The following is a 20,434-nucleotide window of genomic DNA, read 5'->3' as shown; positions in this document are numbered from 1 at the left end:
CCGCCGCTGCAACTATGGATGGTCTCAGGGTATTAGAGCTTTACAGCGGCATAGGGGGGATGCATTACGCATTAAAAGGTATGTAGGAATATCCGCTTGCTATCACTTAGATAACGAGGTTTTAGATACCGTTACGTTAACGCTGTGAACATGATGTCATGTATGTTGTGTATGTCATAAATGTCACTATGAATTGAAAATGGGGGACCCTGATGTAAACAAGACAAACGTCTTTCTCTGGTCTGCATCCCCTTAACAATTGTGTGTATTGAGCCATACTGTATTGTACCCATTCTGCAATCTGTTAAATAAAGTTTTCATTCATCATTCACTCATTCATTCATTCATTCAACATGCAACACAGCTCTCTCCTAAAGCTAGAAATCGCTCGAATAGAATAGAAACGAATAGGGTGAGTGAGAAAGTCTCCTTGATGTCAAATCTGGGACTGCTCCATAGACAAAGAATGGGGCACTGGCTTTGTGGAGCGTTGAGTTATCACACCCAAATTAGGTCATAAACGGCTGCTTGTGAAGCAGGTCTGACTTGTCACACACACATTTGATTATTTCGGGAATTAATCACTTTTAGGGAACAAAACTGTATGTATGCCATACACACGAATATACACACGAATACATTCCTCAAACTGCAACACATTGACAGCTTCCTGCATGGCAGACATTCAGTCCTTTCTATCGCTTGCCACTATCTCCAGCTTCTTTTGCCAGCCACATCTGACCAGCACCTCAAAAATACATAATCACCAAGGGGGTAAAACACTGAAACTGAACAACACAAGAGTCATTATAACAACATACAAGTTATTATGCCATAATTGCCATCATTCTCCAGGGGAATACGCTTCCTTGTGGAACACCACAGCTCACTGGGAGGGGGGGGGGGGGGGGGGGGGTGTACTGTTTACCTCCACCAAGATACTAGGCTACTGACAGAGCTTTAAAGGAACGCATCAACATTTTGGGAAATTAGCTTATCATCTTCTCCAGAGAGAGACAAGAAGATAGATACCAGTTTCCTCTCTGTGCGTTCAGTAGAACGCTATCTGGCTGCACTTTAGCCTAGCTTAGCCCAATGAATGGAAGCGGACAGTGCCGGTTAGCCTTCGGGAGAAGTGTGAGTTGGACAATGCCTAGGCTAACCGGCACTGTCCACTTCCATTCATTGTGCTAAGCTAACATACATTAAGGAAACGTTATCTTCTTGTCTCTCTCTGGAGAAGACGTTAAGCTAATTTCCCCAAATGTTGGCGTGTTCCTTTAAAGGACACAAAAAAGGACATGCAGATTCATAACTTTGAAACCAGACCTTTAAAAATGTATTGCATGTTAGCCCACAATATCCCCCCCCCCCCCCCCCCCCCCACAAAGAGCAATATGGTATTTTGACCACTGTCCATATCATTTAGCCTATTGCCTCTGATTGACCGTTGACACAGTCTCACCCAGTCGTCTCTCCCTCCAGAGAGCGGCGTGGCGGCCCAGGTGGTGGCTGCAGTGGACGTCAACACTACAGCCAATGAGATCTACCGGCACAACTTCCCCGACACGCCCCTTTGGCCCAAAACCATTGAGGTGAGTTGTGGTCTTGGTGGTTGCTGGTGGTGAGGTCAAGCGGATTCCTAACGTCCGGTTAACCCTTTCACTACCACACTACAGAAGGTTTTACTATCACACTACGGACGGTTAGTAAAGGGTTAACCTTCTGTAGTGTGTGATAGTAAAGGGTTAACCTTCTGCAGTGTGGTAGTGAAAGGGTTAACCTGCTGTCGTGTGGCAGTGAAATGGTTAACCTTCTGTATTGTCACAGTGAAAGGGTTTAAAGGGCTAGTCCACACTTTAACCGGTTCAATTGGGGGACCCTGCTGTCCTCGTCATATATCGATCAATGCAGACCGTATTAATTAATGTTGTGTTTCTTTTTCAAATGTAGCCAAGTGTAAAGACCCTAACCCTATCAAAACAGCAGTCAAGGTGTATATTTTCAGCACTACGTTTGTTGAAAAATTATTTCAAGTGTTATTAGTCAAATATGAGTTTCTCTGAATAACGTGAATTCTTTGTGCATTGCATCAGAAAAAGGAGAGTAGTCACGCAAGGAAATGACTAAATCTGTCACAAACCGGGAGTTAATTAAGGTGCATCCAAAAAGCTAAATGTTAGCATTTGTTAGCATCATGCTAGTAGAAGTCAATGGGGGTAAGAGGGGAGGGCTTCCTCTTTGTTTTTTTTTAGCTTTTTTTGTCTGCTTCCAGTATTTCAAAATCCTAGTGCTAATGCTATGTGGATGGACCGAAAAGGAATCGGATAGCCTTGTCAAAACGTGGACTAACCCTTTAAGGCAAATTTCCTCAGTAAAAGCACATGTACAGCACAACGAAAAGAAGTTTGGTATTTGCACTCTGTAACATTTGAATCTAATAATAGTAGAGAGTAGGGGGGAGACGAAGCAAAAGAGGGATCTGATCTCAGGTCAGCCGGGGTCGCCTGCCCCGTGTTTGCAGAGGTGGGAGTCTTAATCACTACTACTACACTATCTCTGCAGAGACAGAGGCCCTAATTCGAATGCATATTAAACACGGTCAATGAACACCATTGCCCTCCTTCCCATAAGCTTCGCAGGGTGTCGTCGTGCTATTTCTGCGCCGTCCCGTGACTGTGCTATTTTAATTGGACGTCCCGGGTAAAAGTGTAACCGAGGAGGTTTTTTTAGTGAGGGGTGAAGTCCATCTGCCCCGTCAGCAGCGGTCGGTAAGGACGCACACTGTCGCCGCTTCCTAGCCTGTTTCCATTGATGATGGAGAAGACTTGGGAGGACAGTTGACTTTCTTTCAGTGCTGCTTTGCACTTCCTCCCCGACACTTCTCTGGTGTGCTGCGAGTGTGACACAGGGTTCGGGTTGCTCTTGAATGCCTTGGATTATATCCAGGGTAGGAGATGTAGATACAAATCATTGAGGGCACTCGGGAGTCGGGACAGATTTTTACATTTTTTTAATGAAATTCTGGGCAATTTACTTATTATTCTGAAAGTGACTCACCCAGTTCTGACTTCCAAAACCAAATAAAATGCTTTTACGATATGCTCCATAAGTAAAGTTCAAGTGTTTTAGTGCCACCTCCGTTTCATATGCTATGCTGTAATGTTGTTATGGCAAATGTTTTGATTCATTTACACACATGAATAAATTCAGATTTTAGATAAGTAATGATGTGGGAAGATTTTGGGGGACAACTTTTGCCCCTGTCCCTGGCTGTTTGGGGGCAGTATTTGATTCATGGGGGCAACTTTACCCTTTGGCCCTGTGTAATTTCTTATTTTCCTACAATACACTAATTATATGATATTTTGTATATGTATGTTGTTAGCCCAAAACATGCATACTGTAATAGACGGGCTCTTTTGCCTTGTGAAACAACATGTTTAAGTTAGGCATGTTTCGTAGTGGTAATGATTAACTTGGTCTGCACAAGAAAAGCTGTGATCCACTTTGGCCCCTATACACCTCCAGTGTTTTCCCATTACATGGTGTTTCCCATACAGAGGTTTATTTCATGGTGTCCCACCGCTAGGCTATATCAGACAGACACCACCAATAGATTCCCCCAATTTGATGAAATTACATTTTTAAACTGCTTACACATTTGCATAGGCTACTTCATTCCATTTTCTGACTCCCAACTGGTCAGACACACCACCGGTCCACCGCATATTCATAGTGTTCTCAAGATGTTTTTCTGTCATACAATATGGCACAGTGCCACAGCTCATTGGCCACGGTTGTCAATTTATGATTAATGATAATCACCTGCTATTTGATTAAAATCACCTGTTCTTTGCGACCAAGATGTCTGCGATCGAATACTATGAATACTAAAAACCTGTAGAATCAAATCCCTGTCTGTTGGAATTAAATGGCCTTGCGACTGTTATTCCATGTCAATTATCCTAGAATATTGTGGCTAATATTTTTAAACTTTTTCATTGTGTTCAGGGGATGACACTGGATGACTTTGACAAACTATCCTTTGAAATGATCTTGATGAGCCCTCCTTGCCAACCTTTCACCAGGTAGGCCTACGCTTTGTGTATGTATATAATGATGTTAAACCTGCACTATATAACTTTAAAAAAAATATCACTTCTTTAGCACGCTAAATCAGTTGAGCTGAACAAGAGAAAACTCATCGAACAGCGATGCATGAACCAGTGAAATACTTCCAGTATTTCAAAATCCTTCTGGTCGGCCATGAGAAGTGCCGCAAAAGCAGAAAAGGCTACAGTCTCATTTCTAGAGCATGAAATGTGAACGACACAAATGTAAGCGTACCCAAAGTTACCTTGATTGAAGAAATTCTTGGTTGCCATTTTCACGTCTTCCGTGTTTTGGTTGGGAAGCATTTCAGTGCATACAATAGCCTGTGTTTCCGCAGTGTTGTAGTATTTGAGTCCAGGACACAGACTCGAGTCCAGGACTGATTTTCAGGACTCATGACTCGACTTGGACTTGAGCACTGATGACTCGGACTTGGACTCGAGCCTTGACTGCATTCGGACTCGGAAGATGCAGATGAGGAAATACAGTTTTTTTTTTATTATTGTTTTTTTTTTTGGTAATCATTTGACATAAGATATTGATGGCTAGTGTATTTGTTTGGCTATTGTGTCACAAAGTAAATAAACTCCCTTTGAAATGGTGACCGCTGTGTCATTTATGTTTAACGTATAATGTAGACCTTTTTTTCAGCTCTTTGACTGCCAGAGTGGAGTGGACTCAACCTTGATGACTTGGACTCGGACTCGGGGAAATGGGACTCGACTTGGACTCGACTCAGGCTCTTCTTTGGTGACTCAGACTTGGACTCGGACTCGAACACTTGGGACTCGAGACTCGACTCGAGATTTAGTGCCTCCACTACAACACTGGTTTCCGGACACAAGGGCTGCATTCTGATCCAAATTGGCACATAACCTCCCCTTGTTGTGTTATTGTGGGGGGCGACAGTGGCTCAGGAGGTAGAACGGTCATCTGGTAATCAGAAGGTTCAGAGCAATTCCCGCTCCTCCCGGGCAGCATGTCGAAGTGTCCTTGAGCAAGACACTTAACCGCTAATTGGCCCCGATGTGCAGGTTGGCACCTTGCATGGTTGCCTCTGCCATCTGTGTGTGATTGTGTGCGTGAATGGGTAAATGTGAGGAACAAATTGTAAAGCGCTCTGGATAAAAGCGCTATATAAATGCAAAAAATACAGTAAATTGTTTTTGTCTTCCATTTAGTGAGCCCTCTGGTGACAACATTCCTGGCATATACAACTACAGTAGTAAACCCTTCAGGTTCTGTAAGGGAAGAACAACTAGTAAACCCTTCAGGTTCTGTAAGGGAAGAACAACTAGTAAACCTTCAGGTTCTGTAAGGGAAGAACAACTAGTAAACCCTTCAGGTTCTGTAAGGGAAGAACAACTAGTAAACCTTCAGGTTCTGTAAGGGAAGAACAACTAGTAAACCAGTCTGAGTCTATGCGAGGGAAGAAGGAAGAGGGAACACTATCTGTGGAAATCGAATTGAGATCTCAATATCTTTTTATTTGTTTGCTTTTACAATCCGACCCCCTTTAAACGGCACAGCGTATGAACAGACAAGGAATTCACTTTAAATAAAGAAACTAAACACTGAAAAACAACACCAGAAATGTTTTCTCACTGCTGTTTTAGGGACTAGCGATACTGACGTTAGTAGCCAAGCTAACGCTACACAAGCATAGCTTGTTAACCTAGTTAGCTAAGTTATTTTGGTTACACATTGGTGTCGTCCAGGCCGCATAATCAGAAATATACCATGGGGTTTAAATGTAGATAACCAGCTATGTTCTGTGCATAAATCCAACAAAACAACTTAATTGAAGCTACTCGCTAGCTTATAGCTGCTAGCACTAGCCATCATACATTAGCCTAGGCCTCTCCAGAAGCATCCATTAGGTTATAATTTGGGTTCATTGTTAAAATAAGTGGAGCCGCCGGGTAGTATATAAGAGGTATAAGAACGATTGTAATATCCGCAATCGCAATACCGGTACTTGGGGAATTGGCACCCAAGTATGGTGATAGTATGGAATCGGTAGGTCCCTGACGATTCCCATCCCTGATTTTCACCCTCCACTTCCCTCTATGCTTTCCCCCATTCCCTTTCCTGTTTCTGTTCCACTGGTGCTTCACCCCTCTCTGTCTCTGTCATTGTAGTCCCTTGTGTCGTTACCGCTGGGTGAAATGCATTTGTTGAAAAACTAAAAGAAACTTTAACTTGAAACGTTTTCCTCTAACATGCAGACTCGGTCGGCAGGGAGACATCGCCGACCCCAGAACCAAGAGCTTCCTGTACATCCTGGAGCTCCTGCCGAGGTCATTATATTATTATCACGTTGTTTTTAATCAACCTTCGCTGCCCTGTAATCCGTCCCTCTCTCTGTGCAGACTGTGAATCATCTCTTTATCTTCCCTGTCGCACCGAGCCTCCGTTAGTTGCTCTGTTTCCCTTCTTTGTCGCCGGGCTATTTCTGTCGGGCACTGCTCACATATCCTGCCCACAGAGCAGATCTATTGTTTTCCACTGTTGCCCTTGTGGGTTTTAAAGGACTTCCAGCACACTTGCTTTATGAGTGAAATTAATTGGAATTATGTCGCCCATTGTAGGTTTGGTATGATGTAAGCATGATGTAAGCACATTTAACCTTCCGTCAAAGGCCACCACAGGCGGTAGTCATTCTTTACTCATCCCCTTCTCTCCTTCTTCTCCTTTTGACCCACGTCCCTCACCGTAGGCTGGCTAAGCTGCCCCGCTTCATCCTGCTGGAGAACGTGAAGGGCTTCGAGACCTCTTCGGCCAGGTAACCATGGGGACGGCTCGGGTTGGGTCTAGAGAGCGGGGAGGGTCGCCATGGTGACACAGCCGGCAGCCAATGGGGTCCCAGGACAGGCCAGGCTGTTTTGACTGTCCTTGCCACTGTGGACCTTCTAAAGCCTTTTTATAGAGCAAGGGAAACACAAGACCGCCCGCTAGCTCAAATAAAGCCCAGGAATGCTGCACTCTCTGTTTCCTTAAGGGAACTATCCACCGCTGTTGCTTTCAGTATTTCAAGAGTCTTATTGAAAAATGACATATCCAACATTTGAAAAAGGGAGACCTGCTGTGCGAAAATGATTGCAAGTAAAGTGTGAAAGGATGGCATATTATTGGCTAACTATTAAAAGTTCTCAACTGTCTTAAAGTGCCAATCTCGAAGATCTCCATTTAAATAAATGTTAAGTCTATCTATCGCCGAATGTGGTAACACACAAGCCTATGGCCCTAGCTTATACAGCATTAGCCATAAGTCATATATTTACATATTGTATTACAAATAAGTACATATATTATTACATAATCATAGTACAGTGTCGCTGTACGTGTCAGGGTGAGTGGATGGGTTACTGTAGTGTTGAGAGCACTCTCCCACGACCTCAAGGATTGTTGAGAGCACAGTTTGCAGCATTTGTTTTGGACTTTTGCAGATACAAAACGTCATTATATGACTTATACACCACATACATATATTACTTATGGCTATAACATAACGTACATTTTCCTGTGGCCGATTAGTACTTTCTGATGAGACCATGAAATGGAGATCTTCAAGATGAACACGTTAAGATCTTTGTAAAATCTTTACCAATAATGAAAGCATCTGTGTTCATAAAATAATATTTCTTGCTGAATTTCAGGTAGCAACCCAACCCCCAAAATCTTTATTTATAGGGTTTGGAATGCACCCATGACAAATACATATAATTTGTTGTTATGTCTTGCTTTGCTTCTCAAGGGAATCATTGGTGAAAACATTAAAGGACTGTGGATACACCTTCCAGGAGATCATGGTCTCACCTACCAGTGTAAGACATCCATATACCATGACACAGCTGACCTGCTGAAGCACTGACATGCTACTTAAATAGCCTTTCCTCACAAATAACCACAGAATCTTCACTATCTTATCTCTATTATATTCTACCCTACTCTTTTCTACTGTCCTGAACCCAGCTTGGTATTCCTAACTCCAGACTGCGGTACTTCCTGGTAGCCAGAGCCCCACCAGGCAGCTTCTCCTTCCAGACCAGTCCAGAGGTGAGAGACAGCCAACACTAAAGCCTCCGACCAACACCTCTTTGAACAAATCGTTCCTTACCCTTTCCTGCTGGTAGACAAGACTACTGTTTTAACACCCAGTCGCTATCTATTAACACAGTGTAATATAGGAACTTTTTTTCCTCAGCAAATCCCTCTGAGATGCATGTATATGTAGTAGGGGTGGGGGAAAAAATCGATAGTAGTATCGCGATACTTTGCGTGGCGATACTGTATCGATACAGGGACGCCAAGTATCGATATATTTAATTATTCATAATTTTCTTTAAAGAAATATGACTTTCTTTTGTATAATTTTTTTTTGTATAAGGAAGTTGCATTGTTCATTTCAATACCTGTAATAGTACAGTAGTCCACACACACGCACACATGTGCATTCAGTTAAGTTGGAATATGACACAGTTCATAACAGTTCAGTTCAGTTTGTCAGGTACATGCAACACAGATTACAGTGTTTACATCTGTCTGCTTGAGAAAATACCATGTTCTCCAATATAAATTATTGAAGTGAGATGAACAGACTGAACTTTATTTTATTAGATAAAACATGTTGACAAAGTTTTACTTTGCAGTTGAAAAAAGGTAATAAATCGCAATATTAATATCGCAATACTCAGCATATCGCAATATATTTAGTATCGCAATACTATCGTATCGTGACTCGAGTATCGTGATAGTATCGTATCGTGAGGCCTCTGGTGATTCCCACCCCTAATATGTAGGCCTTTCACCAGAAGGGTCAGAGCACAGTGTCAGCCATGTTGGCCAATGACCGAACAGTTCCGGGAGGGTCTCTCTTAACAGCCAGGGTGCCCTGCTGCCCCTAGTGGCAGAGCACTACTGCTAGCATTCATTCATAAAAGGGGAACACTTCTTTTTAGGCTGTTTTATTTTTAGGCGCTGCACAGAAAACGTCTTTCTAACTTGTTGGACTTCCTCCAGCAAACCGGTCGCCATTGTTTTCAGCGACTGCTCACTTCTCACCTACCATTCATTCAGCTGTTGTGGAGGAAGGGTCACGATTATTCTCGAACTATTCTATTCTTCGAACCATTCCCATGTTCTTCGAACAAAAGTGTGGCCGTTCAATTCACGTATCTTGCGTAACTACTCTTACTCTACTCTACTCATTCTTCCCATGAAGACGGGAAATCAGTGAACGACATTGCTGTTAAGTGCAAATCCAGCCGTACTCTCTCCATGGTTTTGCAACAGAGCAGGCTGGATGCACAGTCAAAAACACACGTGTTCGTCACACCAGCTGCGAAACGGTCATTGTTTTTCCTTTTTGCGGCCAGATCATAGAGGGGTTTCCGCAGCCCGCTGAGAAGGACGTCCCCGACCCCTCCCACGCCACGCACACTTCCTGTCCGAGCGCCTGCCCGGAGGACGAGGACGCGGAGGGGGGAGGCGTCCTGTACAAGCTGGAGACGGCGCGGGACGCCGAGAGGAAGACGAGTCAGAACAGAGACCTTTCCGTCGGGCAGATCCAGGACTTCCTGGAGGAGGAGCTCAAGGGAGAGGAGGAAGAGGAAGAGAGGAAGGCTCACTACCTCCTCCCTCCTAAGACCCTGCTGCGCTACGCGCTAATCATGGACATAGTCAGACCTGCCTGCAGGAGATCAGTCTGCTTTACCAAAGGGTACATGGCACGCACACACACGCGCATGCACGCACACACACACACACACACACACACACACACACACACACACACACACACACACACACACACACACACACACACACACACACACACACACACACACGCATCTAGAGTTTTTTTTACACTATGGGAAATAACACATCTACAGCATTATAGAGATGTCTTCATTCTTATTTATAAATAATTGTATTACCTGGATAATACATTGGAAAAAAGCCATTGTAAAGTGTTACCAACTATATTCATGTTCTGAATTCATCAGTAAAGCATATAAATGACTCCCAGACACTGTTTAAAGGTCCCATGCATTGCTATTCCTTGCACCATTTGGGCAACTTTACACAATTCCTGTGAGTCTATGGAACACATCTGTAAAGTTTTTTTCAAAAAAAATCATTGTTTTGTTTTTCTAATGAAGTACTCAAAAGCATAATTTTTCTGCCTCAGGATTTCAGGCTGTTATTGGATGGGCTCCGCCCATACGCGCTTTGAGTGACAATCACCCACACAGTCTGCGAGTGGCAGACAGAGAGAGATTGAGGGGGATACTAATTAATTTAACTAAATTGCATTGGTAACTTGTTTCAAATGACAATATATACCTCTCTGAATATTATTGTACGGATCGGAATACGGGTGGGAGCGTGCGCAAAGATATTTTGACAGTGATATGCTGCTCCCGACTGCGGGGAGAAGACTCATCCCCGCGGCGGGTCTTTTTTTTATTCACATATGCACATCCACTGCACACACACTGCACTTCACACACACTATACTATATATATACTATATATCCACACCATATAATTTTGTATCATATATCATACATCTATTCTATTCTATTCTCCACAGCTACGGACACTATGTAGAAGGCACAGGCTCTGTGCTGCAGTCCTGTGTGGAGACGGAGGTAGGCTCTGCCTTCATTACATTCACCTTTTAGGCATTTAGTAGAGGCAACTGTCCAGCACCTTTAAAAACAAGTGTGATAGTAGAATGAGCTCAAATCCTTGTGTCACCTACATAGCAAGTAGACAAAATGAGGAGTACAGAGGGCAGATAGACAGTAACCACACTGGACTAAACCAAACATCTGACACATTGGAAAGAATCAACCCAAAACCAGAGCTAATTGGAATGCTATTTGGCCCTAAACAGATAGTACACAGTGGCAGAATACCTGAGCACTGTGACTGATCCAAAACTAAGGAGATCCTTGACTAGGTACAGACTCAGTGAGCACAGCCTAGCCATCGAGAAAGGCCGCCATAGGCAGAGAGAGAGAGAGAGAGTTTGTCAGCGAATGATCAAAGACGGATCACAGTGGTCGTTCCCGCTCACACCGCTCACAGCTTTTGCTCCTCTCCAGATGGAGTCTGTGTTTACGGGCCTGGAGCTGCTGGAGGACGAGGAGAAGCTGCAGCGTCTCTCCAGGCTGAGGCTGCGCTACTTCACCCCCAGAGAGATAGCCAACCTCATGGGCTTCCCTCAGCACTTCTGTGAGTGTCCATCCACACAGCAGCATGGATGTTGAAATCAAACTGCACTGATGTGTATAACATCTTATGATCGATATAAATTAAAGTAATTCAGAATGAATGTGTGTTTATCTTATTATTATAATGTTCTGAACTCATAACCGATGGCTGACTCAATCAGTCCTATCAACATGTGTAGACTTACTGCACTTTTATAAAGAACCAACATTAATTGAATCAAATTGAACCTTGGTTAAAATGTATCTAATAACTGGAGTCAAATTTTATAGTTTTGTTGGACTGATCAGTTAGAATCCCTATGAACCTTTCTATCCTTGGGGGTTGGCATGCTACTGTATGTGATTGAGGTCCATACAAAATGTATTCCTAATCCCTTTAAAATGATTGCAGTAGTCTGTAAGAGCATCTGAACAGTAACTGCCTCCACAGAGGCCAGACTATGAAAGGCATTCACTCTAGTACATTACACACACAGTTGTCTCTTACCGGTTTAGACAAAGAGCTTGATTTCTTGGCAAGACTGCTTTCTGTATTAGTGCAGCGGAATCATGGAATCTATTACAGTGTGACCTAGAACTAAGCACTCTTGTTTCTTTCTGACGTTTTAGATTCTTAATCAATAGCCGTCCACCATTAACATGTAGTTGTTTCTGTTAATTGCTCTTGCTTGTGAACTGTATTATTATTATTATTATTATTATTATTATTATTATTATTATTATTATTATTATTATTATTATTATTATTATTATTATTATTGTTGTAAATTTTCTGACTATGTATTGATGATTGATCTATTATTTTTAATTGATTGTGTGTTCCGTTACATGTAATGCTCTGTACATTCGGCGCCATTGAAAATTAGGGTCTCCCTCAATGACTCCCGAGTTTAAATAAAGTATAAATAAAAATAAAAATCTATGATGACGAGTCAAAATGGCTGCTGTGAAAAGGGCCTATAACAGGGTCATGTGTGAAAAAAGGCTAGGCTACCCAATGCTAGGAGGTTTGAGGCGTCTCAGACCTAGCGTTGGTACCTCGACCAGCTACCTGTTCTGTTGCTTGCTGTTTTCAGCCTTTGCCTCTGAATGACCTCTATTCTGGGATCCCTGTGTAAGCAGCTTAACTGTTCCATCATACAATGGAGAGGAGAGGAGAGGCAAACAAAACTCAACACAAAAGTCTTGAGATGAGACTAATCTTCTCACAGGGGGGGCTAGCTCATCGTGGGGATACTAACAGAGATTAGTAACCAAGTTAGTAGCTTCAAATGAAAAAAAAGAAAAAGAATTTGATGAAAAATCAGACCCCTTGCTGTGAATAGCTTCAGCGACAGGATAAGCGAAACGGGGTCACAAATAATTTGTTATTACAATCCAACTAAAATGTAATAATATCTGTCTTGTCATTTTGGGGGCGACAGTGGCTCAGGTGTTAGAGCAGTCCCAGTTCGATTCCCGGGCAGCGTGTCAAACTGTCCTTGAGCAAGACACTTAACCCCTATTGCTCCCGATGAGCAGGTTGGCACCTTGCATGGTTGCCTCCGCCGTCGGTGTGTGAGTGAATGAGAAAATGTGAGGAAGAAATTGTAAAGCGCTTTGGATAAAAGTGCTATATAAATGCAGCCATTTATTTACCATTTTGAAATTAAAATAAATAAAAGAATACTGCCAATGGCTTTCAGAATGCATGTCACTGTAACATCCATGCTGTGTCTCCGCCTCAGCATTCTCACACGAGAGGTCTGATTTCAAGAATCAAGATCCTCAAGATTCATTCAAAATAGTTTATTGTCATGTGCACAGTTAAACAGACAGTTTGCCATACAATGGAAATCTTACTTTGCCAGTCCGCCCATCACACAAAATCACACAATACTTGTTTTACTCTTTAATACAAGCAAGTGCTGAAAAAAACAAGGTAAAAGTAGATTTTTTTAAAGGTAAAAGATATATACAAGGCACAGTGAGTAACTTTGACGTTATTGCACGTTCCGATTCACAGTGATTTCTGCACACTATGAGGAACGAAACATTGTTTATACACTCTGTACTACACAATCACACAATTGTCATATCATTTAAACATTGAGGTCACAGGAACTTTCTGATCGTAGTATACGGGGTCACCTGCTGGGAAGTTCCCGATCTTAACCCTATAGCGACTTGATTCTTTTCAAAAGTATATATGGATTTTCATTGATTTGAATCTCTTTTTTTTCATATATTTTTTTTTGCAGCCTTCCCGGAGAAGATGACTACCAAGCAGAGGTACAGAGTCCTGGGGAATAGTCTGAACGTGCTGGTGGTGGCAAGGCTTATACAGCTCCTGGTATCCTAACATACAGTACACACACACAGGAGGAGACATGGAGGGGGAAAAAAGACCGTTCTCTTCACTTTTTCTCCGGTGGTTTACAAATCACCAAAGACTGCTGGAACATGGAAAGATAAAGACATTTCCTGTTTGGAACATTGGCTGTAAAGGTGGCCCTGCTGAAGGTCATGGCTTGTTACTAAGTACTTCCTGATTTTGGAAGTGACATCATTATTAATGAACAATAGAAGTTGTTCCACGATTTGTATCGTATGAGGTTGTGTCAACATTATCTGTGGAAATAAAAAAAAAAACTTTAAAACTCTTTAAGCGTCCTGCTGCAGCACCAGTGTTCTGGTCGCCCAGTCAGTCGCCGAACTACCAAGTCGGAAGTCGAGGAAACGTTGTCATTTTGTAATTTTGTCATTGTGTGTTAAGACTGGACTGCATTGTCACAATGCTGTAAATGGTAAACTGTTTATGTCAATGCCATGACATTTTGACATTAAAGGGAAACCCCACTGCGGATCTGACTCTTAACATGACCGACGGAGGCTGAATCCATACAGACGGATGAGAGTCCCAACCTCGCCAGTTTCTTAGGTGAATTATTTGCCAAAACCACTGCATGTTTTGAATAATAGTTTTAGAACAGTGGTTCTCAAAGTGGTGTCCAGGGTGCGTCTATATTAAAGGCAGCCCAAGAGTGCTTCCGCGTTTCTCTGATTGGCCACGACGCCCATGTGACCGCGCCCGCGGCAGAGCGGAAATAGGCTGCTGCTCCGGCGAAAGAAAGACAGGCATTCTATTGCCATACTCTGCGACAAACTCTAACCATAACCAACTCCGAAAGAATGCCTAAACTTAACCCTAACCTTAACCAACTCCGAAAGAATGCCTAAACTTAACCCTAACCAACTCCAAAAGAATGCCTAAACTTAACCGGCGAAAGAAAGACAGGCATTCTATTGCCATGCTCTAAGACAAACTCTAACCTTAACCAACTCCGAAAGAATGCCTAAACATAACCCTAACCTTAACCAACTCCGAAAGAATGCCTAAACTTAACCGGCGAAAGAAAGACAGACGCTAGTTACGTTTATATAGAGAGATGATAAATTAATTAAACGTAAAAAAAAAAAAAAAAAAAAAAGATTGAAGTGATTCGAACTTGTCACCAACCTGACCGCAGGCTCCACAGCAAGCTGAGGAACGAGTTGAGCTAACCGTCGATGTTAAAACGGGGGATAACGAATGCATAATGCCGCCGCAACCTATGCGTCTCTGCCGCTCCGCTCTGGCTCTGCCGCGGGGCGTGCACGGCGTTGTCACGTGGGGCGTCGCGGCCAATCAGAGAAACGCGGAAGCACTCTTGGGCTGCCTTTAAAGAAGAGGCGTCCAGCGTTCCTTAAGGCAGTTCCAGGGGGGTCCCCAGCTAAATGAGGAATAAGATAAGCTATTCCTTTATTGATCCCCTTGGGGGAAATTCGGGCGTCATAGCAACTTAGGGAGGGGGGAGGGGACGTATGGGAATGGTAATAGTAGAAAGACATAAATATAGGCAATAAAGTTTTATCGGAATATAAAAATAATAATAATAATAATACAAATAAATAAAGTGTAAACAATATTATTAACTCTGAATATAAGAATATGAGAAAGTAAACGGTGTAATTAAAGGTGCAGTGAGGTTCTGGTTTTTATTTAATTGACTAGACGTTAGCCCAAACAGAGAATATGCTCATAGTGTCTCCACTGTTATCTCCCCACCTACAATATAGACGGTCATGGAATTCTGGATAAGCCTACCGGTAAATCATATCTAAACAATAATAACCGTCTGCTCAGATTGGGGTCCCTATGACAACATCTTATCAGCCCTAATGCATATACATTTGGAGGTCCTTGAAATAAATTAAAAATAATTATGTACGAGACGCAGTGGTCTAGACTAGAGGAAAAGCCTGATGTCAAGTGACATAATCTTTTACGAAAATCCAGATATTGCGATCATGAGGTTTTGTCTCAGGGGAGCTGTGTCCACACTAGTGTCGTCAAAAATATCGAAAAATCGATACATATCGATTCTGAATATTTAAAACGGTTTCAATACTAATTTCCCGAAATATTGATATTTCATTATTCATAAAAAAAATTAAATTGTATAAGGAAGTTGCATTGTTCATTTCAATACCTGTAATAGTACAGTAGTCCACACACACACGCACACACATGTGTGTTCAGTTAAGTCGGAATATGTATGATGATGTAATACAGTTTGTCAGGTACATGCAACACAGATTACAGTGTTTACATCTGTGCTTGAGAAAATACCATGTTCTGCAATAAAAATGATTGAAGTGAGATGAACAGTTATTTTTAAATGTGTGATCTAAAGATAAACAAAGGGTTTTTAAAAGTGTTATATTTATCTTCTCTTATAGTACCAGAGAGAAGCTGAGGAGAATCAACCAGCAACAAAAGCAAATTTTAATTTTAAGATTGAACCTTTTTCCCCGTGGTTTCGAAAATGGTATCGAATATCGATACTTTTCAATGTATCGTATCGAAGTTCGAAATTCCAGTATAGTGACAACACTAGTCCACACAAGACATATTCACACTGGCGGCTCACGCTCTGCTAACTGAGCGAGACGCTCGTCCGGCGCGGAATTTCCCTCTCAGTGCAATTCTGTTTCAATACAAGAATTAGTTGATTTAATGTGACTTAAAGACAGACTTAAAGGTGCACTAGGCAGTTTCAGAGAAGGGGGAATTGTTTGTAGAGCCTGCTAAAGAATTACATTACTGTAATTCTTATAATTATTTTATCTTGTATAAATGATTTTTAGTCACTGTGAACCAAACATAAGCCTAGAATATGTTTGTGGGCCCTGCCTTTGTAAATGACAGCAGTGAAATAGTAACTTCTCAGTTCCAGCATTCCAGGGATCCAATCTTTGTTTATTCAGGGATCCAATTTTTGTTTATTCAGTTGTGAAAATATATCTTGGAAACTTCTCTGACCTCACAAAACTACATAGTGCACCTTTAATGTGCACTTCATGTGAATGATTTGGCAAGGCTAAACTGAACATGTCCCATATAACTAATTGTTTTATATTCTGATGTCAATATGATTTTCTAAAATAAATTAAAATAATGACAGTGTTTCATCTTTCTCTTTACTTTGACCTGCTGTGATACACACTCTTATTGCACTGGTGTTTCATCCCTCTGTTTACTTGACCTGTTGTGATGCTTTTATTGCACAGGTGTTTCATCCCTCTCTTTACTTTGACCTGCTGTGATACACACTCTTATTGCACTGGTGTTTCATCCCCCTCTTTACTTTGACCTGCTGTGATACACACTCTTATTGCACTGGTGTTTCATCCCCCTCTTTACTTTGACCTGCTGTGATACACACTCTTATTGCACTGGTGTTTCATCCCTCTGTTTACTTGACCTGTTCTGATGCTCTTATTGCACTGGTGTTTCATCCCTCTGTTTACTTGACCTGTTGTGATGCTTTTATTGCACTGGTGTTTCATCTAGGGCTGGACGATTAAGCGAGTTTAAATTTCAACTACGATTTTGGATAATCAAGATAAAACGATTATTGTCTCACATACCGTGTTGCTCTAATTTTGTCTTGTGTTGTAAATGCAGCGCACCCTTCCTTAACAGCGGTGCGCTCCACCCTCCAAGTCCAAACAGTAGTTTCAGCTTGTGTTTACTCTCACCTGCTGCTCTTATTGCCCTGGTGTTTCATCCCTCTCTTTACTCTCACCTGCTGCTCTTATTGCTCTGGTGTTTCATCCCTCTGTTTACTCTCACCTACTGCTCTTATTGCCCTGGTGTTTCATCCCTCTGTTTACTCTCACCTGCTGCTCTTATTGCCCTGGTGTTTCATCCCTCTCTTTACTCTCACCTGCTGCTCTTATTGCTCTGGTGTTTCATCCCTCTGTTTACTCTCACCTACTGCTCTTATTGCCCTGGTGTTTCATCCCTCTCTTTACTCTCACCTGCTGCTCTTATTGCACTGGTGTTTCATCCCTCTCTTTACTCTCACCTGCTGCTCTTATTGCACTGGTGTTTCATCCCTCTCTTTACTCTCACCTGCTGCTCTTATTGCTCTGGTGTTTCATCCATCTCTTTACTCTCACCTGCTGCTCTTATTGCCCTGGTGTTTCATCCCTCTCTTTACTCTCACCTACTGCTCTTATTGCCCTGGTGTTTCATCCCTCTGTTTACTCTCACCTGCTGCTCTTATTGCCCTGGTGTTTCATCCCTCTCTTTACTCTCACATACTGCTCTTATTGCCCTGGTGTTTCATCCCTCTCTTTACTCTGACCTGCTGCTCTTATTGCCCTGGTGTTTCATCCCTCTCTTTAATCTCACCTGCTGCTCTTATTGCCCTGGTGTTTCATCCCTCTCTTTACTCTCACCTGCTGCTCTTATTGCCCTGGTGTTTCATCCCTCTCTTTACTCTCACCTACTGCTCTTATTGCTCTGGTGTTTCATCCCTCTGTTTACTCTCACCTGCTGCTCTTATTGCCCTGGTGTTTCATCCCTCTCTTTACTCTCACCTACTGCTCTTATTGCCCTGGTGTTTCATCCCTCTCTTTACTCTCACCTACTGCTCTTATTGCTCTGGTGTTTCATCCCTCTGTTTACTCTCACCTGCTGCTCTTATTGCCCTGGTGTTTCATCCCTCTCTTTACTCTCACCTGCTGCTCTTATTGTCGTGGTGTTTCATCCCTCTCTTTACTCTCACCTGCTGCTCTTATTGCCCTGGTGTTTCATCCCTCTCTTTACTCTCACCTGCTGCTCTTATTGCCCTGGTGTTTCATCCCTCTCTTTACTCTCACCTGCTGCTCTTATTGCCCTGGTGTTTCATCCCTCTCTTTACTCTCACCTGCTGCTCTTATTGCCCTGGTGTTTCATCCCTCTCTTTACTCTCACCTGCTGCTCTTATTGCCCTGGTGTTTCATCCCTCTCTTTACTCTCACCTGCTGCTCTTATTGCCCTGGTGTTTCATCCCTCTCTTTACTCTCACCTACTGCTCTTATTGCTCTGGTGTTTCATCCCTCTCTTTACTCTCACCTGCTGCTCTTATTGCTCTGGTGTTTCATCCCTCTCTTTACTCTCACCTGCTGCTCTTATTGCTCTGGTGTTTCATCCCTCTCTTTACTCTCACCTGCTGCTCTTATTGCCCTGGTGTTTCATCCCTCTCTTTACTCTCACCTGCTGCTCTTATTGCCCTGGTGTTTCATCCCTCTCTTTACTCTCACCTGCTGCTCTTATTGCCCTGGTGTTTCATCCCTCTCTTTACTCTCACATGCTGCTCTTATTGCCCTGGTGTTTCATCCCTCTCTTTACTCTCACCTACTGCTCTTATTGCTCTGGTGTTTCATCCCTCTCTTTACTCTCACCTGCTGCTCTTATTGCCCTGGTGTTTCATCCCTCTCTTTACTCTCACCTGCTGCTCTTATTGCTCTGGTGTTTCATCCCTCTCTTTATTCTGACCTGCTGCTCTTATTGCACTGGTGTTTCATCCCTCTCTTTACTCTCACCTGCTGCTCTTATTGCTCTGGTGTTTCATCCCTCTCTTTATTCTGACCTGCTGCTCTTATTGCACTGGTGTTTCATCCCTCTCTTTACTCTCACCTGCTGCTCTTATTGCACTGGTGTTTCATCCCTCTTTACTCTGACCTGCTGCTCTTATTGCCCTGGTGTTTCATCCCTCTCTTTACTCTCACCTGCTGCTCTTATTGCCCTGGTGTTTCATCCCTCTCTTTACTCTCACCTGCTGCTCTTATTGCCCTGGTGTTTCATCCCTCTCTTTACTCTCACCTGCTGCTCTTATTGCCCTGGTGTTTCATCCCTCTCTTTACTCTCACATACTGCTCTTATTGCCCTGGTGTTTCATCCCTCTCTTTACTCTCACCTGCTGCTCTTATTGCCCTGGTGTTTCATCCCTCTCTTTACTCTCACCTGCTGCTCTTATTGCCCTGGTGTTTCATCCCTCTCTTTACTCTCACCTACTGCTCTTATTGCCCTGACTCACTGCAGAGAGTCCTCAGAACACGGCCATCTTTTATGATGATTACAAGTTTTATTGAAATCATCTGGGATATAATTACCCTCATCTTATATTGGCCCCCAGTGGTACCCAGTAAGACATATTCAAACTCTTATCCCTTCATTACTGAAATCCAATACACACAAACAGGCACACACACATCCACGTACACACAGGCACACACACGTACACACAGGCACACACACGTACACACAGGCACACCTGCCTGGTTACTCATCTCCTGAAAACATGTGATAGGACCCTCTCATTCACCCAGTAAAGTGGTATAAATGTTTTGAATTACACCCCCCCCCCCCCCCCCCTTCCTCCTCAGCGTTGGTATGTTCAGAAGGCATTTTGGTTGTGAATGAGCAGAGGTCAAAGTTTCATGCTAGGGAGGCATTACAGTGTCTGGTCAGGTCAGACGCTCAGTATAGTGTGTGGAGAGCGTCCTGGGAGCATCCCTCTATCTCTCTATGGCTCGGATACTGCGGCTGTCGCGGCCGCTCTTCATCCTCCTCCTCATCCTCCTGGTGGGCCTACTGGTGGGGGACACGCAGCACGGACGCACCAAGAGGGACATCAGCAATGACCAGTGAGTCTGGGCTTGTGGGAGGACAGGAGCGCGCACTGACTTTCTGCGGGTCCGGGGGATTTTGGGTGGCTGGT

The 20,434-nt window shown here is 43.0% G+C and overlaps 1 protein-coding gene across 1 annotated transcript; it reads left to right on the top strand.

Annotated features, from left to right (window-relative positions):
• Positions 1–14,942, top strand: trdmt1 (tRNA aspartic acid methyltransferase 1). Its single transcript, XM_084326313.1, has 11 exons — positions 1–78; positions 1,486–1,595; positions 4,015–4,091; positions 6,345–6,416; positions 6,836–6,901; positions 7,874–7,943; positions 8,092–8,175; positions 9,495–9,838; positions 10,715–10,772; positions 11,232–11,361; positions 13,601–14,942. The coding sequence occupies exons 1-11, from the start codon at positions 15–17 to the stop codon at positions 13,699–13,701; spliced, it is 1,176 nt and encodes a 391-aa protein (XP_084182439.1). The 5' UTR covers positions 1–14; the 3' UTR covers positions 13,702–14,942.
• The last annotated feature ends 5,492 nt before the right edge of the window (positions 14,943–20,434 follow it).

This window comes from Notolepis coatsorum (assembly GCF_963971535.1).
Source record: "Notolepis coatsorum genome assembly, chromosome: 12".
In the NCBI taxonomy this organism is placed as follows: Eukaryota; Metazoa; Chordata; class Actinopteri; order Aulopiformes; family Paralepididae; genus Notolepis; species Notolepis coatsorum.
Note: the sequence above shows the minus strand (reverse complement) of the source record. Positions and strands in the feature narration are given on the sequence as shown.